The 25,639-nt window shown below is 39.5% G+C and overlaps 1 protein-coding gene and 1 long non-coding RNA gene across 5 annotated transcripts in view; one reads left to right on the plus strand and one right to left on the minus strand.

Annotated features, from left to right (window-relative positions):
* Positions 1-25,639, plus strand: part of LOC125112548 (uncharacterized) — an 80,774-nt gene that overhangs the window by 47,887 nt on the left and 7,248 nt on the right. The gene's annotated exons all lie outside the window — the stretch shown is intronic.
* The window catches only part of CUL2 (cullin 2), a 127,305-nt gene that overhangs the window by 13,482 nt on the left and 88,184 nt on the right, over positions 1-25,639 (minus strand). For all 4 annotated transcript variants that reach the window (XM_047754750.1, XM_047754749.1, XM_047754748.1 and 1 more), the window contains exons 7-16: positions 18,089-18,185; positions 17,890-18,000; positions 17,322-17,484; positions 11,734-11,858; positions 9,321-9,428; positions 8,584-8,643; positions 6,909-7,037; positions 6,717-6,803; positions 5,185-5,337; positions 4,826-4,903 (exon numbers count right to left, since the gene is read on the minus strand). In XM_047754750.1, coding sequence (XP_047610706.1) covers positions 4,826-4,903; positions 5,185-5,337; positions 6,717-6,803; positions 6,909-7,037; positions 8,584-8,643; positions 9,321-9,428; positions 11,734-11,858; positions 17,322-17,484; positions 17,890-18,000; positions 18,089-18,185 — 1,111 coding nt within the window. The remainder of the gene's footprint in view (positions 1-4,825; positions 4,904-5,184; positions 5,338-6,716; positions 6,804-6,908; positions 7,038-8,583; positions 8,644-9,320; positions 9,429-11,733; positions 11,859-17,321; positions 17,485-17,889; positions 18,001-18,088; positions 18,186-25,639) is intronic.

A 25,639-nucleotide genomic window follows, 5' to 3' on the forward strand; every position in this document is an offset into this window, starting at 1 on the left:
ATTATCATTTTGAATGACATTTATTTGGACTTTATATAAATACAAATCACTGACCCAAAACACTATTACAGATGTTTTAATATGAAAACATACATCATACCTTCATTTCTAGTCTCTTATTTACCAACATAGTCCCTTGCTGACAGGACAGGTGGATTAATATTAATGGTTACTCCTAAAGTGACATTTACAATTTAGCTTCCAAATACAATCAAACACTAATACAGGTAGAGCCTCAGAGTACTTGTCTTTGTATCTTTTGTTGACATTACTGTGAAAGATTAAACATTCTCAACATAGCGCAACATAGCTCTGAAATTTTAAAAATGCCTCCCTCAGACTGAATGTAGGACATCAGTCCAAAAATAGAGCTATCTTTTAAAGAACTAGTATATAATCTACATTGAGAAAATGATACTGAAATATAAAAATGATTAAAAACTCAATTTTCTTACAAAACTGAAAAATAAACAGATGCATCATGTCACAATTCAGAATTGTGGACATACCTTCAGCATTTAGCTTTTATTTGTATTTCCAACTTTACCTTCTGTACCTTCAAAGTTTAAATAAAGCAGTCAGCAACATCTGACCTGTAAGCTGCACTATGCCCACTCCTTACAACAAAATCCACAGCTGCCAGCCAGAACTAGTGAATTCTTTCAGCAGTTCATCCCAAATCTGCCTAGTCCTGGGAAGCTGAAACCTGAGCATTTTTTCCCTCCAATGGTGCAGCATTCTCCTCTATGATAAATTCACCAACCCCTTCACACGGTAAATAGGAAATGACGGGCAAGTGCAATACTTAAGATGTTCTGCCTGGTCCTGATCTAGACAAACAGAAAATCAAAATATGTCATAAGAGGATCTCAGAGGTATGCGCTGACTCATTAATAATCTCCAGAGGTATCAAAAAAAATTATTTTTGGTTTTTTCTTTTCATCTGTATACTGTCTTATTTTAAGTGATTACTTTCCAACTATGATTTCCTCTATCTTCTTACTTCTTTCTTAAACATTTTGAAATTGAGAAAACCAAACTTTATAAATGCTCTTTACAAATTATTTAAGCACAAAACTAGCTTAAGGATGTATAGTCCGAGCTCTGAAAGCACACACTTTACCTTTTTATAGTCCTAGCAACAAGTACTTTCGGCGAAGTTTACTGATGATACCCCAATATGCCAAAAGAAAGCACACTTTTATCCTTAAAATCAAAAAACTTTCAAGAACAAAAAGATTCGGCTCCAAATAAGAGCATTATCAATTCCTCTGTTGTTAAAAAAGTTGTAAAATCTTGCTTAATTTTATCATTACATGATTGTGTTATCAAAGTTTATTAGTACGAAATATACCTTGACTAAACTTCTCATTTTATTTATTTATTTGGCTGTGCCTATGGCATGCAGAGGTTCCCGGGCCAGGGATCAAACCTGTACCACAGCAGGGACCAGAGCCACAGCGGTGAAAACACGGGATCCTTAACCCACTAGGACATTTTAAAGTAAGGGCTTAAGAGTTATAATAGGCTAATGCACAGCATCTTTTAAATACCATTTAAGGAATTAACTGAACTCAAAGGGCCATTTAAAAATGACCATTTCTTATTTGATGAGCTTATTCATTTCAAATAAATAGCTGCATTAATATACACTACTTTATATTTCTTTAATATCATTAAGGTTTGTGGACCAGGTACAAAAGTGGTATAACAGTTAAGATTTACTGGTCTAGTATACAAATAATTATTATTTTTTTTCTTTTTTGGCCACCCCTCAGCATACGGAGTTCCCCAGCCAGGGATCAGATCCAAGCCACAGATGGTGGCCTAACACCACAGCTGTGGCAATGCTGGATCCTTCAACCCATGGTGCCAGGCAGGGGATTGAACCTGTCTTGATGCAGCTGAGATGCCACCAATCCCACTGCACCACAGCGAGAACTCCCACATAAATTATTTTCAATTAAAGCTTAATTTCTACAGCTTTAAGATACATGTGTAAAATGGACATGATTTCTGATAGGCACCTATATTTAAGGTAAAGATGTGAAATATATAAACGATCATTAACACAAGATGAATTAATCTACATGTGAAAAATGTACACTATTAAATACACAGATGGATTTTCATTCCTATGTCACTCAAAATTTGGGTTTATTAGGAAATAATATAAGGACAACAAACTCCCTCTACTGGTAATTAGAGAAAGTCCAAATGGAGAAAATATTCTTGGAATCAGAATTTTGTAGTCAGAAAGAAACCCACTTCCCATTTGTAAATGAGGACACTGGAACCTGGGATAATAAGTGAAGCTTAAGGGGGTTTTATCAGTATTCCAATAATTATTGGAAAATTATTATTTCAAGGAGAAAGAGAAAAATATCCACAAAAAACTATTTCTGCCAGTCCCCACCCTCAATTTCAATTGGAAAAGCAAGCTCTTAGGAAGAAATAAGTTGTAAGACTCTCAAACGTGAGAGGTCAGTTGTCTTCCTCTCGCCTGGTCATGTCAAAGTGCCTGACCTGGCTTCCCCTGCCTGGGGTCATATTCCCCCCATCCAGATGAATGCTCTTCTTCATAAAGTTCCTAAGAGGATCTGTGCCATCCTGGCTTTTCAAAGACGCAGAAAGCCCTACATTAGACTTCTATTCTGAAAGTTCCTTGGTGTGTGGCATCTTGAAGTCTATCTGGCTGTTTATAATATTCTACTCTGCCATTACCACCACTCCCATTTTTAATTATGACGTCTGCCAGTATCAGCGATCATTTATGGAGTACCTGCAAAATGCTTTACATTATCTCATTTCATTTTCATATCGGCACTCTCAGTAGTATTATCAGTTAATAGAAAATTAGAACGTTATTTGCCTAAACTCACAGAGCACAGTAAACGGCAAAACAGACATTTACAACCAGGAGTTTTGATTCCAGAGGTTACACTGTGCTATTTGATTTATAATCCTTGTTTTCAAACAAACACAAAAAAACTACATACTTTTAAAAATGATTCAGGAGTTCCCGTCGTGGCGCAGTGGTTAACAAATCCGACTAGGAACAATGAGGTTGCGGGTTTGATCCCTGGCCTTGCTCAGTGGGTTAACGATCTGGTGTTGCCGTGAGCTGTGGTGTAGGTCGAAGACACGGCTCAGATCCCGCGTTGCTGTGGCTCTGGCATAGGCCGGTGGCTACAGCTCCGATTAGACCCCTAGCCTGGAACCTCCGTGTGCCACTGGAGCGGCTCTAGAAAAGGCGAAAAGACAAAAAAAATAAAATAAAATAAAAATGATTCGAACTACACACTGTAAACACCTCTAGGAAATAGTATAATGAAATACCACTTTCATTTTAAATTTCATAAACATGCAGAACTCACTTTTTTACAAACTCAAGGTACCCCAAATAAAAGACCATTAAAAGGTAACGATGGGAGTTCCCATTGTAGCACAGGGGAATAGAATCTGACTAGTATCCATGAGGATGCGGGTTCGATCCCTGGCTTTGTTCAGTGGGTCGGGGATCCGGCGTGAGCTGCGGTGTAGGTTGCAGATGCGGCTTGGATCCCAAGTGGCTGTGGCTGTGGCGTAGGCTGGCATCTGTAATTCTGATTCGACCCCTAGCCTGGGAACCTCCATATACCGCAGGAGTGGCTCAAGATGGCAAAAAGACAAAAAAAAAAAAAAGCCATTTTGACGTGAATGTTCTAGCTTCCATTTTTTATAGAATAGTTCACATTCTATATATATTTGCCTAAATTACAGCATAGAAATAAAAATAACTATTGTAAGGGATAAATGAGTTATAAAAATGGCTCAACATGCAAGTGAAAAATTAGGAAATGACTGTTTTAAGTACTGGATTATAAACTTTCTTCTTTCTTTGCTTTTTAGGGCCACACCTTTGACCTATGGAAATTTCCAGGCTAGGGGTCAAATCGGAGCTGCAGCTGCCAGCCTACACCACAGCTCAAGGCAAGGCCAGATCCTTAACCCACTGAGCAAGGCCAAGAATCTGCACTGTCATGGATACTAGTCAGGTTTGCTTTCACTGTGCCATAATGGGAACTCCCTAAACTTTCTTCCTTTTTTTTTTTTTTGTCTTTTTGTTATTTCTTTGGGCCGCTCCCGCGGCATATGGAGGTTCCCAGGCTAGGGGTCGAATCGGAGCTGTAGCCGCTGGCCTACACCAGAGCCACAGCAACTCGGGATCCGAGCCACGTCTGCAACCTACACCACAGCTCACAGCAACACCGGATCATTAACCCACTGAGCAAGGGCAGGGACCGAACCCACAACCTCATGGTTCCTAGTTGGATTCGTTAACCACTGCGCCACGACGGGAACTCCCCCTAAACTTTCTTCTAATATCAAAATTTGGTGGGAGTTCCTGTTGTGGCTGACCTGGCCTTGCTGTGAGCTGAGGTGTAGGTCCCAGACTTGGCTCGGATTTGGCGTTGCCATGGTTGTGGTACAGGCCGGCATCTGCAGCTCGGATTCGACCCTTAGCCTGGGAACTTCCATATGCTGTGGGTACAGCCCTAAAAAGGAAAAAAAAAAAAATTGTAATTTAAAACTGCTTAAAACAGATAATAGATTTACTAAGAGCAAGAGACATGCTCTGATAAAAAACTGACACCCTTAGTATTTTATTGTAATAATTTACATTTTTCCTACAAGGTAGAATAGAATAGAATAAGCCTAATTTGTGAATATATTTTTATATCACCTGAGCCCCTAAGACTTTGGAGATATATTTAAAGTGATATAACAGGACGACAATTATTACACTGTCTTAGGTCTTCCTATATATCTTCTGCCAACTTACCATCTGTACACTTTTTTCCAATTCCTGGGGAATCGCAAATGTAGATGAAGGAGCCTGAGTGAGAGGCCATGCCCCAGCCTAGACGGAGAAAAGTACATCAGTTAACATAAACATCTCACTTGAAAGTAAATGTTTACAAAATGATTCCAGCAATTAAAGCATTCTCCTTCCTCAGAATGTTGATGAAACCTGTCAGCATTACTATCACGGCCGGGTTCACCCAGAACAGTTTAACAGGTAACTTGAGAGGCTCTACGTCTCTGATTGAAAGAAAGGTAATCAGGCATCCAACAATTAATCCTTTTATCAGAGTAACTGAAATGATTAGTAAATGCCCACCAGAAAACACTCATTCCTACCTGTAGAACATATATTTGAAAACTAATGCCCAAGTCTATTACTGTGTCTTGGTTTTTGATAAAATTGTTGAACTTATTGTTGAGATCTGCACTGACACTCATGTCTGTATACATCCGATGTAGCTTGCTGGTAAATTCATAACCACAGGCTTGCTGTAAAAAACAAAAAAGTTTGAAAAATATACGGCTTAAAAACAAAAATAATAAACTGTACTGATTATTAAGAATGTCTTGCTACCACCAGGTCTATACAGGGTCAAAGGTCCTGCTTGTAACACTTATACCAAAGGCCTGTATTATTCATGACCCAAAAGAGCTGTTCAAAACTAAAAAAAAAAATTTTTTTTAATCAGATTAAATAAGTCAATTAAAACACATATTTATAAAACATAAATTTGCCTCTAAAATAGGAACTTTTTGGAGTTCCCGTCGTGGTGCAGTGGTTAACAAATCCAACTAGGAACCATGAAGTTGCGGGTTCAATCCCTGGCCTTGCTCAGTGGGTTAAGGATTTGGCATTGCCGTGAGCTGTGGTGTAGGTCGCAGGCGAGGCTCGGATTCCGAGTTGCTGTGGCTCTCATGTAGGCAGGCGGCTACAGCTTCGATTAAACCCCTAGCCTGGGAACCTCCATATGCCGCGGGAGCAGCTCGAGAAAAGACAAAAAAATAAAAATCTGTATATAATTTCAACACTACAAAATGCTCCATTACTGTACATAAACTACCTTGTGAGGTTTACAGATATAGCAAATGCATAAAAGACAACTGGAAATATTTCAGCCAGTAGTCAATTTAAAAAATCTACTGAGGCAGATTTTTCTTTCCTTTTTTTGCTGTATCCACAGCATGTGGAAGTTTCCAGTCCAGGGGTCAAACCTGTGCCACAGCAGCCATCTAAACCTCTGCAGTGATACAGCCGGATCCTTAACCCACTGCACCACAAGAGAACCCCATGAGGCCAATTTTTAATACCATCAACTGAGTAATGAAGGAATCTATTTCTTTAAAAATTTTCAAAATTCAGTCATCATTAGGTCAGAAAATTTGATATCTAATCTTTGGAGATAAAAAGCTTTGTTAACATTACGTCAAAACTAAAAGATAAGTTATTTTTGACGTATTTTAAAAGAACTTCATATTCAGTGCCTACTATACAGGAAAATAATTAACGAATAACTCAGGGTACATATGAATCAGCTATTGCTTATCTCATCAGTGTGTAAGCTAAAATGATGTAGAAATGAACTGAAATTCAAATATACTCCAAACTTGTACTTAAAGGACTGTTTTTGGTGCATTCGTTTACAAGTAATATGTCTTTTGCAAAGTTAACGCTCGTTTTCTTGTGGATGATTCTTTATCAACATGCAGGGAGATTTTGTCCTTTAATACAGTATGCACATATCCCATCATGAGACTTTGGCCCAGAATGTCCAACTATTTCCTATAATTTCACATACTGCTACAGTGAACATCTCTGTGTGCTGGTGGAATAATCTCCAGGACATTTTCATATCAAAGGCTTACAGTACCTTTAATTTATTGATCATGGCTTCTTCAGAATCCATAGACATGGATAACCCATGAATTAAACGTTTCGCCAACATTCTTGCGTAGAACTACATTAAAAAATATTGAAAATGTTACTTCCTTTCTGATGATTTAAAGTTCAAAAATAAATCAAAGCTGACAAACACACATAAAATTCTCAATTCACAACTCACCTTTTGAAAAACATCCTTGTCATCGATGTATTTGAAGACGGTGATAAAGCTCGTGAGCTTGTCCTCCACTTCATTCTCAGTCATCCCCTTTGCTGATTTCTTCAGCAAGTTGTCACAGTACTTAGCGAGCTCAAATAGAAATCAACAGGCACTCTTATAAAGGGCTCTTCTCAAAGCAGGCACAGGAGCAACAACACAAAATAAAATCCTGGGTCTTTGCCATCCTAAAGCTTATGCTTTAAATGTCACGGACATGCACAAAATAGCTTAAAATATATGTCATTAGGTAAAATTTTTAAAAAAACTATAAGCAAGTAAAAATCTAATTCACACTCAGTGATCAATAGAGCAGTGACATAAACATTTAAGTTTCAATGGAACACTTAGGTGAATTTTGAGAATTTATATAATTTCTGACATTAAACAAGTACTTTTTAAAAAGCTTTTTTTTTTTTTTTTCCTCTCTCTCTATTTAAATAGGGCTGTACCCACAGCATGTGGAGGTTCCCAGGCTAGGGGCTAAATCAGAGCTCTAGTCACTGGCCACAGCCATAGCAGCCACAGTAACACCAGATCCAAGCCACACCTGCAACCTACACCACAGCTCATGACAATGCCGGATCCTTAACCCACTGAGAGAGGCCAGGGATCAAACCCGTGCCCTCATGCATGCTAGTCAGATTCATTTCCGCTGAGCCACAACGGGAACTCCTATTTTTAAAAATCTTACAACAACCTTGTAAGCAAGTTTTCAAACACTTTAAAGATTATCAAACACTGTTTATCAAATTCCCTTTAGATTTCATATAAAATAAAATCTCTATGAAAAGTAATGCAAATGATTTTAAAGCAGTCATACTTTCAAACCCAACCTTCGTAAAATGGAATATTTTCTCCTTCAATTATTAAGAAAAAGCTATAGAGATGACCTATTGCATTCTTTAAATAAATGCCAAATTATGAGTTCCCGTCATGGTGCAGCAGAAATGAATCTGGGAGTTCCCGTCGTGGCGCAGTGGTTAACGAATCCGACTAGGAACCATGAGGTTGCGGGTTCGGTCCCTGCCCTTGCTCAGTGGGTTAACGATCCGGCGTTGCCGTGAGCTGTGGTGTAGGTTGCAGACGTGGCTCGGATCCCACATTGCTGTGGCTCTGGTGTAGGCCAGCGGCTACAGCTCCGATTCGACCCCTAGCCTGGGAACCTCCATATGCCGCGGGAGTGGCCCAAGAAATAGCAACAACAACAACAACAAAAAAGACAAAAAAAAAATGAATCTGACTAGGAACCATGAGGTTGCAGGTTCGGTCCCTGCCCTTGCTCAGTGGGTTAACAATCCGGCGTTGCCGTGAGCTGTGGTGTAGGCGCAGACACGGCTCAGATCCCAAAAAAAGACCAAATCAAAAGAATGTATCATTGGCACCAACCAGGCTATTGAGTACTACAGAAAACAAACCATGATTTGAATGCAGTGACAAGAAACTCTCCCTAGAATAAAGTTGCATTTGAAAAAATAAATAAATAAATAAATAAATGCCAAATTATATACAATATTAAGTTTTTAATAATTTCATCTATTGTTTCAAAAAAGTCACAATTTAATTTAGATCCTCCTCAGTTTTCATTTTCTAATACCAATTTTTCATAAGATTACATTTAAACAACCATCAAATTTACCAGTTCAGGTGCTTTGCAAACAGACTTGGGTTCTCTGTAATTTACAACAGATGTAAGGGCCTAAAGAGAAAACAGACGAGAAATTAGCTGATAGAGTAATAGGGTAAAAAATACAGCTGGCTCAATATATGCTATCATCCGTATGTCCAAAAATTACTACTCTACACAAAATACAGCATTTTACCCTGTTTTCATACGTAACACAGGGTAAAACTTCTCTACCTGTATCCCTCGGGATAATTACATATCCTGTTCCTACTGAAAAATATTCTTTATGATTCATGACTGATATCTGAACACAGATAAAAGAAGACTGTATTTTTTAAAATCTTACAACCATGTAAGAAAATTTAAATTCAAAGGTTTGTTAAATATATTTATTTTTATTCTTTCAACTATTATTCAGTATATCCTTATTATATTTGAAAGAAAAATAAGCACTAAAGAATATTAAATTATACTTGTATTTTTCAGAACATACTAGTTTATTAACATCTTCTAGAGCATTATCATGGGAAATTCAATTCCATGTAATTCAAGTATTCAATTTAATCATTTAAGTTATAAATTACATCCTTCTATTTTGACATTCGCTATGAAATTGACTGGTTAAAGCAAATCTCCATGTCCAGATGAGAAATCTCATAATTAGAAGCCCTAATTCTGAAACTGTCTTAAAGAATAATGCCTAAAGGAAGAGAATGCTATACAGATAAGGATAGATGTATTAAAGTTACCTTATCCAATGCACTCATAAAGTGCTGATCACCATTCAAAACAGTGTTAATAAGTTGAACAAATTTACCATGCACTTCCAAAACTGACTCCACAAATAGTGTTGGCATCTAAAAATATAAAATACAAAGTACAAAACCACATTTTAGGAAGTTCAAGGATATAATGAGGCTTAGTAAGGAGTTGTTTAATGGTAAAGTTTTCCCCAAGCAAACTGTTACACATGACACATACCCTCAAAAAATGTTTTTAGCTGAGACAGTCTTAAAACTCTAAAACTCTGATATTGAAATTAGTTGTCATTCAACACCAGAAATGCAGGACTTTAGTTCCTCTGCCAGAAGAACCCATAGAAAACATACTTCTCCCTGGTTGGAGAAGTGTTGGAATCTTTAGTATAACAAGATACAATCTCAGGAGTTCCCGTAGTGGCTCAGTGGTTAGCAAATCTGACTAGGAACCAGGAGGTTGCAGGTTCAATCCCTGGCCTTGCTCAGTGGGTTAAGGATCCGGCGTTGCTGTGGCTGTGGTGTAGGCTGGCAGCTATAGCTCCAATTGGACCCCTAGCCTGGGAATCTCCATATGCCTCCCGTGAGGCCCTAAAAAGCAAAAATAAATAAATAAATAAATAAAAATACAGTCTCACAACTACCAGACTTATCACTTTCATAGAGGATTATGTAAACAAAAACGGCCTTCAGAGCCACTGAAACTGAAGAGAGAGAGAGGAGAAGTTAAAAAGCCATTATCTGTGAAAACTAAAACCTCCTAGAACTAGACGGTACAGTTCCCACATCTCAGAGGGGAGAAATACCTGGTAGTGCAAAAGGGAGTTTTCACTCTTAGTGGAGAGAACTATGAGTGACCTAAGACTTTTCAGTCACCTAAAATTATCTGAGTCTCCTACAAATGCAGTCTCTTGTATCTGCACCTCCAAAGCCTTGACAGCAAACCCTATGCCTTGATGATCAGTGTCATTCCACACCCTGAATCTATAAAACTAATATAACTAATGAACCTAATAAATAATACAGGCTAACAGACCTAAACAATATAAACTAATAGTTTTATAAAAATGGAAAAGTTTATGCATTACTGTCGTGGGACATTACATCTTAGAATATCTGCCAAAGACAAATCTACAAGTAAGGAGATCAGCATCTAAAAAATGCTTTTGGGAGTTGCTATTAGGGCACAGCGGGATAAGAACTGGACTTAGTGCAGTTCCTGTTGTGGCGCATGGGAAACGAATCCGACTAGTATCCATGAGGATGCAGGTTCGATCCCTGGCCTTGCTCAGTGGGTTGGGGATCTGGTGTTGCCATGAGCTGTGCGGTGTAGGTCACAGACACAGCTAGGATCTAGCGTTGCTATGGCTGTGGTATAGGGTGGCAGCTGTAGCTCCGATTCAACCCCTAGCCTGGGAACTTCCATATGCTGCAGGTGAGCCCCCTCCTCCAAAAAAAGGAATTGGACTATGATCTATGAGGATGTAGGTCCAATCCCCGGCCTCACTCAGTGAGTTAAAGGATCTGGCATTACCGTGAGCTGCAGTGTAGGTCACAGATGTGGCTAGGATCTGGCATTGCTGTGGCTGTGGTGCAGGCCATCAGCTGTAGCTCCAATTTGACCCCTAGCCTGGGAACGTCCATATGCCACAGGTGCAGCCCTAAAAAAAGCAAAGAAAGAAATAGATAAAAAATGCTTCTGAACAATGAGGTCTATACATAGCTCACTGCAGTACAGATGGGAACAAACAGCTCTATTTAGGAAAGAGAGGTAGCATTTCATGTCCTGTCTATCTTATCTGTCAACCATCAATGGTGACAACAAGGAAGGCAATCCAACAAGATTTGACAACAGGAACACACTTTGATAGGAAAGACACCTTGTTGTACATAGCCATTTAACTGGTGGGGAACTCTTGAGAGGGGGCATCAGGGACTTGAGGGTCAGCGTTGGGTATTTTGGGTAGTAAGCATGTATTTAGGGAAGAATGCTTTAATCCACATTTACTTCCTGGGCTGTCAGATTCAGAGCATGTAAAAAGGAAACCAAATTGTAAGTTGTCAGTATTACTACTGACTAGTACCAGGACCACTATGAACACAAATGCCCGTTTCACAGAAACACTATTCAGAAACACCTAACACATTTTTCTCTGAGAAATTAATTAACAATTGCTAAATAAACACAGCAGTGTGTAGGAAGAAGTCTTATCTCACGCACTGATTTTCTAATAATTTGATAATTTGTCCAACAAATTCTAGGTTTAGAACATGTTAATAAAGATGTTTTATTGATTGGCATGGTAGCACTTTTCTTTCATGGTTTTTAAACGGTAAAGTCAAAAGAAGAACTCCATGATCAGCTGATTAAGAGAACATTTCTCCAGTGCCTTATTATGGAACTCACATTTTCCTGAGTAAGATTACTGGTTGCTCTAAGGCCCTCATCATGGATATGATTTTGCAGCTCCTGAATCATATGAGGTAAACCAGTGGACACAGCACGGAGTAAGACATACATATTTGCCATGTCTGAGGGGAAAAAGAAATGGGATTATTAAATTTCCAAATAGTTTAAAAATATTTTTAATATAGTAGGCAATACATGGTTCAAAATGCAGGCTTACAGAGGCGTATGCAGAGCGAGTCCCACTCCTTTCTCCAGTCACCCAGCCCTCTCCCCGGGAAAGCAAGGCTGCAGTGGCTGGGTATCGCTCAGAGCGGTTTCCTACCCACTCAAGAAAATACATTATTCTCCCCTCCACCCCTTTTTACACCAATAGTCTGGCGTGTTCCATGCACCCTCTGCAACTGCAGAACATAACATTTTAGCTTAGAGATCTTTTTATATCAGTACAGAAAGCATTTCCTCACATTTTACGACTGCCTAGCACTCCATTATACAGCTATATTACAATCACTTAACAATTGATGGGAACTGGGTTCTTTCCAATCTCTTGATGTTACAATGTCACAATTAATAACCCTGCATATGGGCAAGAATATTATTCCGCAATATACATCCCTATAAGTGGGACTGCTGTACAAAGCTTGATCTTGTAGGAAGACCTTGGAGACAGAGTGCCCAGCAGCCGGGAGCTCCCCTGCCAACCATGTACTGTCAGATGTTTTGATCCTTGCACTGAGAGGTGGAAAATGACATCTCAGTGTGGTGGTTTCTATTTTAAACTTTTTATTGAAGTATAACACACATACAGAAAAGTGTACAAACTGTAAATGTGTATCTCAATGAATTATCACAAGCGAACACCGCCCCCCCCCACGTTATCACCACCCCCGGTAAGAAACGAGACATGACCTCCACCTAGAAGTCTCCTTCATACCTCTTCCCCGGCACGATGACTCCTGTGCTTCTGCAAAGGTAATCACTGTCATCACGGTTTATTACTCACTAAACCGCAGATTTCTTTTTTCTGTTTTGAACTATTTATAAAAATGAAGTCATACAATTCTCTCTTTTGGTTTCTTTGGTTCAGCATGCTCATAAGGCTCATCTGTGTTGTATGAGTTATTAATTCTCATTCTTCTATCTATAATATCCCATTGTAAGAAGATGCTATACTTTAATCATTCTACTGTCACTGGTTGGTCGAGCTGTTCCCAGTTTGGGGCTACTACACACAGCACTGCCATGAACATGCTTGTACGTGTCTTTGGGTGCACATGTGCATGCTTTCTGGGCGAGGGGTTGAACACCTGCGAGAGCAATGGCTGGACCGCAAGAGGCTGGCATTTGTTCACTCACTGTCAGCTTTTCAATGTGGCTGCACTAATTTATACCTTAGGTGCAACAAATAACAAGTTCCTGTTCCTCCATATGCTTCCAAACACTTGTTATTTTCAGTCTTTTAAACTTTTTATCAAACTGTGATTAAGTACTGATACCTTAGTGTGGTTTTGTGTCCCCCTGTTTTAGTGAGATAGACAGCTTCTTTATATGTTTAATGGCCATGTGGATATTCTCTATTCTGTAGTACCTGTTCAAATTTCCTATTTTTTATTTTCGACATAAACCTTTTTTTGAGCTATTGCAAATATATAACTCTACGATTGTCTCTCTTTTTTTTTTTTTTGAGGTATCGACATATAACATTACATTGGTTTCAGGTTAATAACATAATGATTCAATATTTGCATATTACTGCAAAATGATCACCACTAATAAGTCTATTTAACATTTGTCCCCATACATATTAACAATTTTTTCTTGTGATGACAACTTTTAAAATATACTCTGTTGACAACATTCAAATATGCAACACAGTATTAACTCTAGTCACTATGCTGTGCATTATTATAGCTCTATGCCTTAAGTTTTTCAATTATTGGAAGTCTGTACCTTTTGACTCCCTTCACAATCCCGACTCTGTCAACCACCAATCTGTTCACTGCATCCCCGAGCTTATTTGTTTTGTTTATTAGATTCCACATATAAAATCATGTGATATTTGTCTCTTATTTCACTTAGCACAATGCCCTCCAAGTCCACCTCTATTGTTGCAAAAATAGCAAGATTTTTGTTTTTGTTTTTTTTCTCTTTTTGCCATTTCTTGGGCCGCTGCTGTGGCATATGGAGGTTCCCAGGCTAGGGGTCGAATTGGAGCTGTAGCCACTGTCCTACACCAGAACCAAAGCAATGCGGGATCCGAGCCTCGTCTGCAACCTACACCACAGCTCACGGCAATGCCAGATCCTTAACCCACTGAGCAAGGCCAGGGATCGAACCCGCAACCTCATGCTTCCTAGTCGGATTCGTTAACCACTGAGCCCCATCGGGAACTCCAGATTTTGCTCTTTTTTATAGCTGAATGCTATTTCAGTGTGTGTGTGTATATCCACGCAAGTTATTTTAATCCATTCTTCCATCACTGGATACTTTGGGTATTTCCTTATCTTGGCTATTGTAAATGACACTGCAGTGAACATCGGGGTGCATGTATCCTTTTGATTTAGTGTTTTTGTTTTCTTTGAATAACTATCCAGAAGTAGAATTGCTACATATGATAGTTCTATTTTCAGGTTTTTTTGTTTGTTTGTTTTTTTGTCTTTTTGCCATTTCTTGGGCCGCTCCAGTGGCATATGGAGGTTCCCAGGCTAGGGGTCTAATCGGAGCTGTAGTCGTCGGCCTACGCCAGAGCCACAGCAACGCAAGATCTGAGCCAAGTCTACAACCCACACCACAGCTCACGGCAATGCCAGATCGTTAACCCACTGAGCAAGGGCAGGGATCGAACCTGAAACCTCATGGTTCCTAGTCGGATTCGTTAACCACTGTGCCACGACGGGAACTCCTATTTTCAGTTTTTGAGGAACCTAAATACTGTTTTTCATAGTGTCTGCACCAATTTACATTCCCATCAACAGTGTGCATGCAAGGCTTCCCTTTTCTCCACATTCTTATCAACATTTGTTATTTCTTGTCTTTTTGATTAACAGCCATGCTAACAGGTGTGAGGTGGTATCTCACTGTGGTTTGTATTTGCATTTCCCTGATGCTTAGTAATGTTGAACAACTTTTTCATGTACCTGTTGGCCATCTTTTTGTCTTTGGAAAACTGTCTATTCATATCTTCTGCTCATTTTTGTTGTTGTTGTTGTTGTTGTTGTTGTTGCTATTTCTTGGGCCGCTCCCGCGGCATATGAAGGTTCCCAGGCTAGGGGTCCAATCGGAGCTGTAGCCACCGGCCTACGCCAGAGCCACAGCAATGTGGGATCCGAGCCACGTCTGCAACCTACACCACAGCTCACGGCAACGCCGGATCGTTAACCCACTGAGCAAGGGCAGGGACTGAACCCGCAACCTCATGGTTCCTAGTCAGATTCATTAACCACTGCGCCACGACGGGAACTCCTCTTCTGCTCATTTTTTTAATCAAGTTTTTGCTGTTAGGTTGTATGAGTCCTTCACATATTTTGGATGTTAACCCCGTATCAGGTGTAAGATTTGTAAATATGTTTTCTCCTTCAGTAGGTCGCCTTTTCATTTCGTTGATGGTTTCCTTTGCTGTGCAGACACTTTCTAGTTTCATACAGTCCCACTTATTTATTTTTGCCTTTGTTGCCTCTGCTTTTGCTGTGAGATTCAAAAACTCATCACTAAGACAGACGTCAGTGTCACTGCTGACATTTTCTACTAGGAGTTTTATGGCTTCAGGTCTTAGGTTCAAGTCTTTAATTCATTTTGAACTAATTTTTGCATCCGGTATAAGATGGTGGTCCAGTTTCATTCTGTTATATGTGGCTGTCAAGTTTCCTCATAAACATTTATTAAAGAGACTATCCTTTCCCTATTGTGTATTCTTGGCTCCTTTGTCTGATGACTGTCTTTCGATGATCAAATGGTCTTAATGACCTTTTTTTTTTTTTTGCTTTTTAGGCTGCACCTGCAGCATATGAAAGTTTCCAGGCTAGGGGTCGAATCAGAGCTACAGCTGCCGGCCTGCACCACAGCCACAGCAACAGGATCTGAGCCACATCTGCAACCTACACCAGAGCTCACAGCAATGCCAGATCCCTGACCCACTGAGCAAGGCCAGGGATTGAACCCACATCCACATGGATAGTCGGATCCGTTTCTGCTGCCCCACAACGGGAACTCCTTAATGAGCTTTTAATGATCTAAAGTTTTTAATGTTAATGTAGTCAACTTGATCAGTCTTTCCTTTCTGGTTAGTGCTTTTTTTGTGTCTTATTTAAAATTTCTCGGAGTTCCCGTCGTGGCGCAGTGGTTAACGAATCCGACTAGGAACCATGAGGTTACGGGTTCGGTCCCTGCCCTTGCTCAGTGGGTTAACGATCCGGCGTTGCCGTGAGCTGTGGTGTAGGTTGCAGACGCGGCTCGGATCCTACGTTGCTGTGGCTCTGGCGTAGGCCGGTGGCTACAGCTCCGATTTGACCCCTAGCCTGGGAACCTCCATATGCCGAGGGAGCGGCCCAAAGAAATAGCAAAAAGACAAAAAAAATAAAAAATAAAATAAAATTTCTCTACCCTCAAGGTCACGAAGTTATTCTCCTATATTATCTTCTGGAAGTGTTACTGCTTTACATGGAGATCAAAAGCCCACAATGAGTTGGCTGATTCTGTATATGGTATTTGAGGTAGGGATCAAATTTCACTTTTCTCCCAAATGGATATCCAATGAATGGACCTGGCATTATGTGTTGAAAAGACTGTCTTTCACCCATTGATCTGCAAGGCCACCTAGGTCTTAAATGAATTATCTACATATACATTTCTTGGCTTTTTCTTTTATTCAACTTGTCTCCCTTTTATTCAACAATGCCTCATTTTCTTAATTACTGTGGTTTTTGTAAGTCAGTCTATCCTCCAAAGTTTTCCCATCATGCTCTTCAAAGTTGTCTTGACTGTTCTTAGTCTGAGTATAACTTTTAGAGTCAAAAAAAAAAAAAAAAACAACTTGGGTTTTGAGAAGATTGCCCTGGATCTATATAAATCATTGTTGCTTTCAACAATGTTTAGTTTTTTGTGTAGGCCTGGCACATCTTTTGTTACATTTTTTTTGAAAATTCTTATTGCCATTTCCTCTTTTTCTAAAAAAAAATCCATTTGTTCACTGTTTATTGTTAACATCTCACTGTATCTTTATTTTGTATTTCTATTTTGAATGAGATCGAGCATTTTCATATGCTTAAAATCTATATATATTTCCTTTTCATATTCTTTGTCTTTTTTCCTATTTATTAGAAATATATTAAGGAAACTAGCTCCTGTAATTTTTAAAAATGTGCAAACACATTTTCCCAGTTTTTCTTTTGACTTTAGAATACAGTTTGAAAATTTACTTTTCCAAAACAATCTTTTAAAATATATTATTAATAACCCGTAAAAAGGCACATCAAATATTTTAGAGACTATTACTTAAATATGCCTGAAGTCTAAGGTAGCTGGGAGAGGATATAAAAAGTGGGTTTATAATTTTATTTCTATTCATACTGATGTCTGGTGTCACTTACCATTTTTTTTCTCTTGTCGAATAATATTATGACATTCTGCATGTAAGAACTGTAAGTGGTCTGCTACCATTCGTTGCTGACATTCATGAATCACTTTAGTATATGAACTTGGATGTAAGTATTTTCGACATCGAATTTCTTCATCTTTTAATCTACCTAGAACCTTTAGAAATATATTCTTACAGTCAGTCATTAACTACTATGAGAAAAAACTTGTAAAATCAGTAAGTAACATAACATGGTAAAGGAACAAATAAGAATTCTATAACCAGTTTAAACTCACACTCCATGAAACATGTCAAAATGTTATTTAAGCTACTAGATGTCACCCACATTTCACCACTATCTAACAAGAAAATCCAGCAATCAGGAATTATCAGAAAGCATCAACCACAACGAAAATTGGAATAGCACTTTTTCTCATGGAGACAGGCACAGCAAGAACAATAGCTTATCAACAGGTACAATGATTAAACAAACAAACCAGAAATTTTTCCACAAAAAAATATTAACTAAGATAAAGATGTTAAGTAACACCATGCCTGATATATAATGTTTTCTTTCTTACCTTTTCCATATACTGTGAGCAGTTTGATTCTTGTAATAGATTTGAAGCTTCTTGTTTGTAATACTCTCCTGTTTCAGTCAGAAAGGGAGACTCAAAGATTTCCTGATAAAACTAAAATCAATTAAGTCATATTTAAAAATTAGAACAAGCAACTTCAGAAATTAAAAGTCTAATTTTTTTTTTAAAGAAGGCTTTTTACCTTTAAGGGGAATTTTTTCTTATACTGTTCAACATGAACAAAGGAGTTAATAACCCCATGGATTACTTTCTGGTTTGGGTCTTCTCCACCACGATCACTGAAACAAAGGTATAACACCAAACATTCCTGAAAATACAAGTATCTACAGAAATATACCAAAGCTTACCAAACTATGGCTGCTTACGCTATTGGTCTAATCACATTATATAAAAGCATTTTAAAGCCCAATGCCCACATGATACTTAAAAATAATTTTTTATATCACAGCTGAATTAATAATATTTATGATAGTTAATGGACACATTAGATGTCACTTCAATAAACAGGAAAGCTTTAATTGTAAAATTAAAGATACTATGTTGATACTAAGACGGTATTTATTTCATGTAAGCACAAAGGTACTTCTCTACTTAGAAACTTGGTGAGATATGTTTTAATATTAGTACTAATTTATTTAATATTAAATATTCTACCTAGAAAGGTAGTAAGATATGTTTTAACATTTCTACATTCCTTTACAGTTAGCAAAGCGATCTAAAATCATGTGACACTTGGCTAAGTTCCTACTTAGTCAAGGGCACTACTGGGATGCAAGTCTGAACCACAATAAGAAATGGCAGTGAACTGTGGCTTTTCTACCTACAAAAACAGGAAAATAACATGAGGGAAAAAAGGGGTTTTCCTAAAGCCACTGTAAAACAGTCTGGCTCTATGCTGGGAGTTTCTGGCTCCAGTAGTAATGCTCAGATCAAACCATTACACAGTCAAAGGTCTACCTCTCTTGCTAATTATGCATCTCACTTTAGTTTTTTCCTTTGAATTAGTAATTATTTTACAAAGAAAGCCACAAAAAAATACATGATCATCATTTCCTAGTAAAATCTCCTTGTTTTGATACAAGGATTTTCTAATATTTAAGAGAAGTATTGGAGTTCCCACCATGGCACAGTGGAAACAAATCCAACTAGGATCCATGAGGATGAGAGTTCAATCCCTGGCCTCGCTCAGTGGGTTAAGGATCCAGCGTTGCCGTAAGCTGTGGTGTAGGCCGGCAGCTGTAACTGCGATTAGTCCTCTAGCCTGGGAACCTCCATATGCCACAGGTGTGGCCCTAAAAAAGCAACACAAAAAAAATAGAAGTACTGACTGGAATTCCCATTGTGGCTCAACAGTTAACAAACCCAACTAGTATCCATGAGGACTCAGGTTTAATCCCTGGCCTCACTAGGCAGGGTGAGTATCCAAGCATTGGTGTGAGCTATGGTATGGGTCACAGACGTGGCTCAGATCTGGTGTTGCTGTGGCGTAGGCCAGTTGGAGCTCCGATTTGACCCCTAGCCTGAGAACTTACATATGCCACACATGAGGCCCCAAAAAGCAAAAAATAAATAAAATAAAAGATGAAAAAGAACAGTATTGAGGAAATTACCTTTATAAATCAGTGCCCCTCCCGACCCTCGCCTCCCTCTCATCCTCCTTCCTTCTCCCTTTAATTATCTGGATGCTCTGGGGAAGTTTTCTGTGCTGAGTTAACATGGCTACAGTGCTCCTGTCAGTCTGGGAATCTTAGTTACAAAGTCTACATTTCGATATCAGTAATAAGAAGGATGAGTTCATACAAGGTGACCCACAGTGAGCTCATTCCCTCTGCTGACCTTCCCGCTTGAGCCTAAATTAAATCTGGTGAAATAATGATCTAATAACTTAGTCTATCAATTTGGGGTGCATCACTTTTTGCGTTTGGACTTTGGGACCAAGTGAAAATCAGTCAAGAGTGAGAAATACCTAAATATTTGAAAAATCAGGTTACCTAAATTATATTCATGACCAAATCCTACTGCCCCTCCTCAGCACCAGGAAAACGTCCACTCCTGCTACTCTCAGCACTCCTGCCATTTGTTTCTGGATCTCAAAAGGCCCAGAGAATCTGAAATGGGATAAGTAGAGCCTAGAAAGAACATCGATAGTCCCAGTGCTTAAAAACTAGGCTGTCTGCTCTGTAAGAATAACATCTGAACTCAGAAACGCTGAGGCATAATTATTCCATCTTTAAGATCAGCATATATTTTTATAACTGTACAAAAGATACTAGAGAAAAATCATTATAATTTATTTCTATTAGGCTGACAGATAATGAAAATAAACTATGAAGTGATGCTAAAGTAGTAATATATAAAAGCCTGACTAAACCAGTCATCTGAACAAGCACCAGTCCCATGTATGAATGGTGATCCCAGGAGATGAGCCTTGAGCAAAGAATGAGGAATTTTTAGAAATACGGCTCATTATTTGATCATGACAGAACTAAATGGAAATGCCCACAACAATCATAATGAAATCACTCAGCTGGGAGGATGCAAACCGACTGGAATAGTTTATCATAGCCCTCAAGACCAGGACTTTGGAGTCAGACTGCCTAGGTTCAAGTTCTGGCTGTATTAACATGTCACCTTGTGCAGATGCTGAACCTCCTAGTACTCAGAGGTGTCCCCTTCTGGAAGGTGGAATAATAAAAGTACCTGGTCTCACAGGAAATGGTAAAGGTTAAGTATAACCCAAGGAAGCATGTAGCACAGTGCCTGGTACATAAGTGAACTGTTAGTAAGCCAGTATTTTAAGTACGGATAGGAGGAAAACAGAAGCATTTTCAGTAAAACAGAGAGAAGAAAGCTAAGAAACAACAACAAAAAAAGCCCTGACTTTGACTTTAAAACCAAGACACGGAGTTCCCGTCATGGCTCAGTGGTTAAGGAATCTGACTAAGAACCATCGGATCCCACGTTGCTGTGGCTCTGGCGTAGGCTTGGCAGCTACACCCGGATTAGACCCCTAGCCTGGGAACCTCCATGTGCCACGGGTGCAGCCCTAGAAAAGACAAAAATACCAAAAATAAATAAATAAATAAATAAAAAACAAAACCAAGACCCAAGACATTTAAAGCCAATTTAACTCAGAGAGCAGATCAGATGGTTATTAGAAGTTAGCTGGAACTCTCAGCAGCCCTGATTCTGTTATGTGGCAATGGGCAAATTTATCTTTTAGTGAAACCTTCATTTACCCCCTATGATTAAAATAAGAATATGGTTCCAAGAAATTACATGCAGGCTCCTGCTCTCATTACAAATCAGAGACGCAACAGGAAGGATACTTTTTATTTATTTATTTATTTATTTTTGTCTATTTGCCATTTTCTTGGGCTGCTCCTGTGGCATATGGAGGTTCCCAGGCTAGGGGTCGAATTGGAGCTGTAGCCGCCAGCCTACGCCAGAGCCACAGCAACGCAAGATCTGAGCCGAGTCTACAACCCACACCACAGCTCACGGCAATGCCAGATCCTTAACCCACTGAGCAAGGGCAGGGATCGAACCCACAACCTCATGGTTCCTAGTTGGATTCGTTAACCACTGCGCCACGACGGGAACTCCATGGATACTTTTTAATACTCAATTGTTGGCAGTAGCCTTTGGACCTGCAGAAAGTGCAAGAGGATGGAACGAAGACTAGAGAGCACAGAAAAACAACACTATAGCCCAAAATGCATGAGAGAAAGATCTGTTACAAGGTGGGGGTCGAAGGACAGTGAAGGAGGACAGTCAAAAAGAGGTGTTACTGAAAGAGAGGTGGCACAACGAGGTGACAAAACCAGGAGGTCATCGGCAGACAAGCTGCTCTGTGCGTCTCCTCAGGAGCAGTGAGATTGGTGCCAGAGGAGGGGATGTACCTGCACCCAGACTGCAGCACCCCCCACCCCGACATCCTCCAGAGCACTGCAGGAGACACTGAGAAATCAAGGCGAGCGTTCACCCTTAAACTGGCAAGATCTGGTTAAAATCAAGTAGTGGTGAGTGGTGGAGAAATGGGTTCTCACATGCTGCCTTTGGAAGAACAGGTACTTTTTAGAGGGCAAAATTCTAAATGCACGTACTCGGTGACTACAGAAAAAACCACTTACACGTGTGCATAACAGAAGCAAGAATTGTACTAATGAAAAACTGGAAACAACCTAATATACATCACCAGGAAAAGAGCTGAATAAAATGAGGGAGAACTACACCAAACATCATATAGAGTTCAGAAAGAACGAGGAAGACCTCTACGTACGGAGAAAAATTATCAAGATAATGAATTTTAAAAGAAATTAATAAGGAGTTCCTGTCGTGGCTCAGCGGAAATGAATCTGACTAATATCCATCAGGACACAGGTTTGATCCCTGGCCTTGCTCAGTTGGTTAAGGATCCAGCGTTGCCGTGAGCTGTGGTGTAGGTCGCAGATGTGGCTCGGATCTGGCGTTGCTGTGGGTGTAGGCCAGCGGCTCAGCGCCAATTCGACCCCTAGCCTGGGAACCTCCATATGCCACAGGTGCAGCCCTAAAAAGCCAAAAAAAAGGGAAAGAAATAAGTATGCCACTTATGATTTTCAAAAGTTAAAAAAAAGAAAAATTACATACTTAGAAAATAACATTCTGCATCATATTCTATCTATTCATTTCTGAACATAGATATAAAAATCTATAGGAAAAGGACTGAAAAGACAGTTAACTAAATGGTAACAGGGATTACCTCTGTGGAGAGGAAGACTGAGGAATGGATCTGGAACATTCAAAGTGTTTCAAGAATGCATTTACATATCACTTGTGTTTTTGGAACTAAGTTTTTCACTGAGTGGCTGATACCAGGTCTGGGGAAGAAAATGTACAAGATAAGCCCGGAACATTCTGACATACTAGATAACAAACAAGTTATCAAAGATGACCAAGGTCATATCAAAAAGACTCTGGCATCAACTAACCAAAGAGAGGCAATTTAGGCAGTTCCCATTGTGGTGCAGCAGAAACTAATCGGATGAGTATTCATGAGGATGAGGGTTCGATCCCTGGCCTCAATCAGTGGGTCGAGGATCCGGTATTGCCGTGAGCTATGGTGTAGGCCACAGATGTGGCCCACGTTGCTGCGACTGTTGGTGTAGGCTGGTAGCTATAGCTCTGATTCCATCCCTAGCCTGGGAACTAGCATATGTCACAGGTGCAGTCCTAAAAAGACAAAAAGAAAAAAGAAAAAGAGCGACAAATCAGACATGATGAAAGAGGAAAGTACCAATGGAAACCAACCTGAGTCGGGGTAAGCCACTGAACTGCCAACTTAAGGGAAATACAGAGGAAAATGAACACCTATAAATGGGCCTCATGCACAGAGTCAGCAAACTTCACAAGTGAGAAAGTCTAAAGATCAAATGGCCAAGATTCGTGAACAAATAAATTACAAGGGGAAAAAAAGGATGGGATTTTGCAGTGGGTTAAGAATCTGACTGCAAAATAAATGAATAAATAATAAAAAAATATTATGATAATAAAAGAATCTGACTGCAGTGGCTCTGGTCCATGCACAGGTGTGAGTTCGATCCCTGGCCCGTCACAGTGTGTTAAAGGATCCACTGTTGACACAGCTGTGGCAAAGGTCACAGTTCCAGCTTCGATTCAGTCCCTGGCCTGGTACAGCCAAAAAAAAAAAAAGGATGGAGGAGGAACCTGTTGCTTAAAAGATTTAAAGGCATGTGAAGTTTTTTTTGTTTTGTTTTGTTTTTTGTCTTTTTGCCATTTCTTCGGCCGCTCCCGCAGCATATGGAGGTTCCCAGGGTAGGGGTCGAATCGGAGCTGTAGCCACTGGCCTACGCCAGAGCCACAGCAACTCAGGATCCAAGCCGAGTCTGCAACCTACACCACAGCTCACGGCAACGCCGGATCGTTAACCCACTGAGCAAGGGCAGGGATCGAACCCGCAACCTCATGGTTCCTAGTCGGATTCGTTAACCACTGCGCCACGACGGGAACTCCAGGCATGTGAAGTTTTTAAAGAGAGGAACAAGACTAAACTATAGAGCCTAGGAATGTACACATGGCTGATAAAACCAAAAGGAAATAGAAGTTGGGACAGTGGTTACCTGGGGAGAAAGGGAGGGCAGGGGACACGACACACACTTTCTTTTCTCCTTCTAATTTCATATTCAGTTATAACTTTGGACTACATTAAAGTCACTGCAGGAAGTTTACATCAAGATAAGCACTATTACTTATATTTCCAATTATTTGTCTCCTTGTGTCACTGAAGATATTAGTTTTTATGCTGTAACATTCACATTCACAAAGTTACAGTATTTTATTTATTAAAATTATAAATAATGTTAGGTTGTTACTGCACTAAAAGTCCCAGTGGCAATTCTACTATTTTACTATAAAAGACAGATAAGTTATTGTATGAACAGAATTATTTTTACCTTTCTCTAGTGAAGGAGACACTGAGGAAAACATGCAGATACACAACCTATGATTGTCTTTTCCTTCCTTGTATAGGCAGAGCACCTTGACTTTTGGATTATGAATTAAATTTTGTGTGTACATGAATCAGAAATCATGAATTAGATCTTGTGATACCATGAAAAAAAAACATTAAACTAATGGTTATTTCATTGACCCTCTTAAGCAAACAAACAAAAAAAAAATTCTGCAAACTACATTCCACTTTTAAATCTAATACTTGATTGAAATAGTTTCTCCAAAATGCATGAAGCTGGGATTATTCCTATCGCATTTATACACCTCAAGAGAAGCCACTTTTAGGGAATATAATTAATCAAAAAAAGACTTGGAGTTCCCATTGTGGCTTAGCAGTTAGCGAATCCGACTGGGAGCCATGAGGTTTCGGGTTCGATCCCTGGCTTCACTCAATGGGCTGAGGATCCAGCGTTGCCACGGGCTGTGGTGTGGGTCTCGGATACGGCTTGGATCTGACGTTGCTGTAGCTGTGGTGTAGGCTGGCAGCAACAGCTCTGATTAGACCCCTAGCCTGGGAACCTCCATATGCTGTGGGTGAGGCCCTAGAAAAGACAAAAAAAAAAAAAAAGAGAGAAAGAGAGGCTTGGAGTTCCTGCTGTGGCTTTGTGGTAATGAACCCAACTAGTATCCATGAGGACATGGGTTCAGTCCCTGGCCTTGTTGGGTTAGGAATCGGCGTTGCCATGAGCTGTGGTGTAGGTCACAGACATAGCTTTGATATGGCCTTGGTATGGCTGTGGTTGTGGCCGGCAGCTACAGATCCGATTCGATCCCTAGCATCCTGGGAATTTCCATATGCCCTGGGTGTGCCCCTAAAGAGACAAAAAAAAAAAAAAAAAAAAAGAGAGAGAGAGAGAGAACCTGGTCCCAGTCTGTATCTTAAAAGCAGACAATGCATGGTCTTTTACCTTTTATGTCACTTTATGTTGCTGTCTTGTTTTTCTGGGTCCTCCTTTTCTGATCTGAGAAACCCCATTCCACCCAATTATATAACTTCTTTGAAAATTCACGATGTCCTGTTACAGTTTACTGAGCACTTCAGCATTCATGCTCAGTAAGAATTTTCACTTAGCAGAGTGCTTTGATTTCACAAGAAAAAAAAAATCCCCATTAGCCTGACAGGTAACTTTACCTCTTTAAGGCTGCAATGGCCCTCAACTTTCTGCAATCTTCCAAGATTAACACTTTACCTGGGGGTTGGTGAATCTTTATGATCTGTATA

This window comes from Phacochoerus africanus, chromosome 12 (assembly GCF_016906955.1).
Source record: "Phacochoerus africanus isolate WHEZ1 chromosome 12, ROS_Pafr_v1, whole genome shotgun sequence".
Lineage (NCBI taxonomy): Eukaryota > Metazoa > Chordata > Mammalia > Artiodactyla > Suidae > Phacochoerus > Phacochoerus africanus.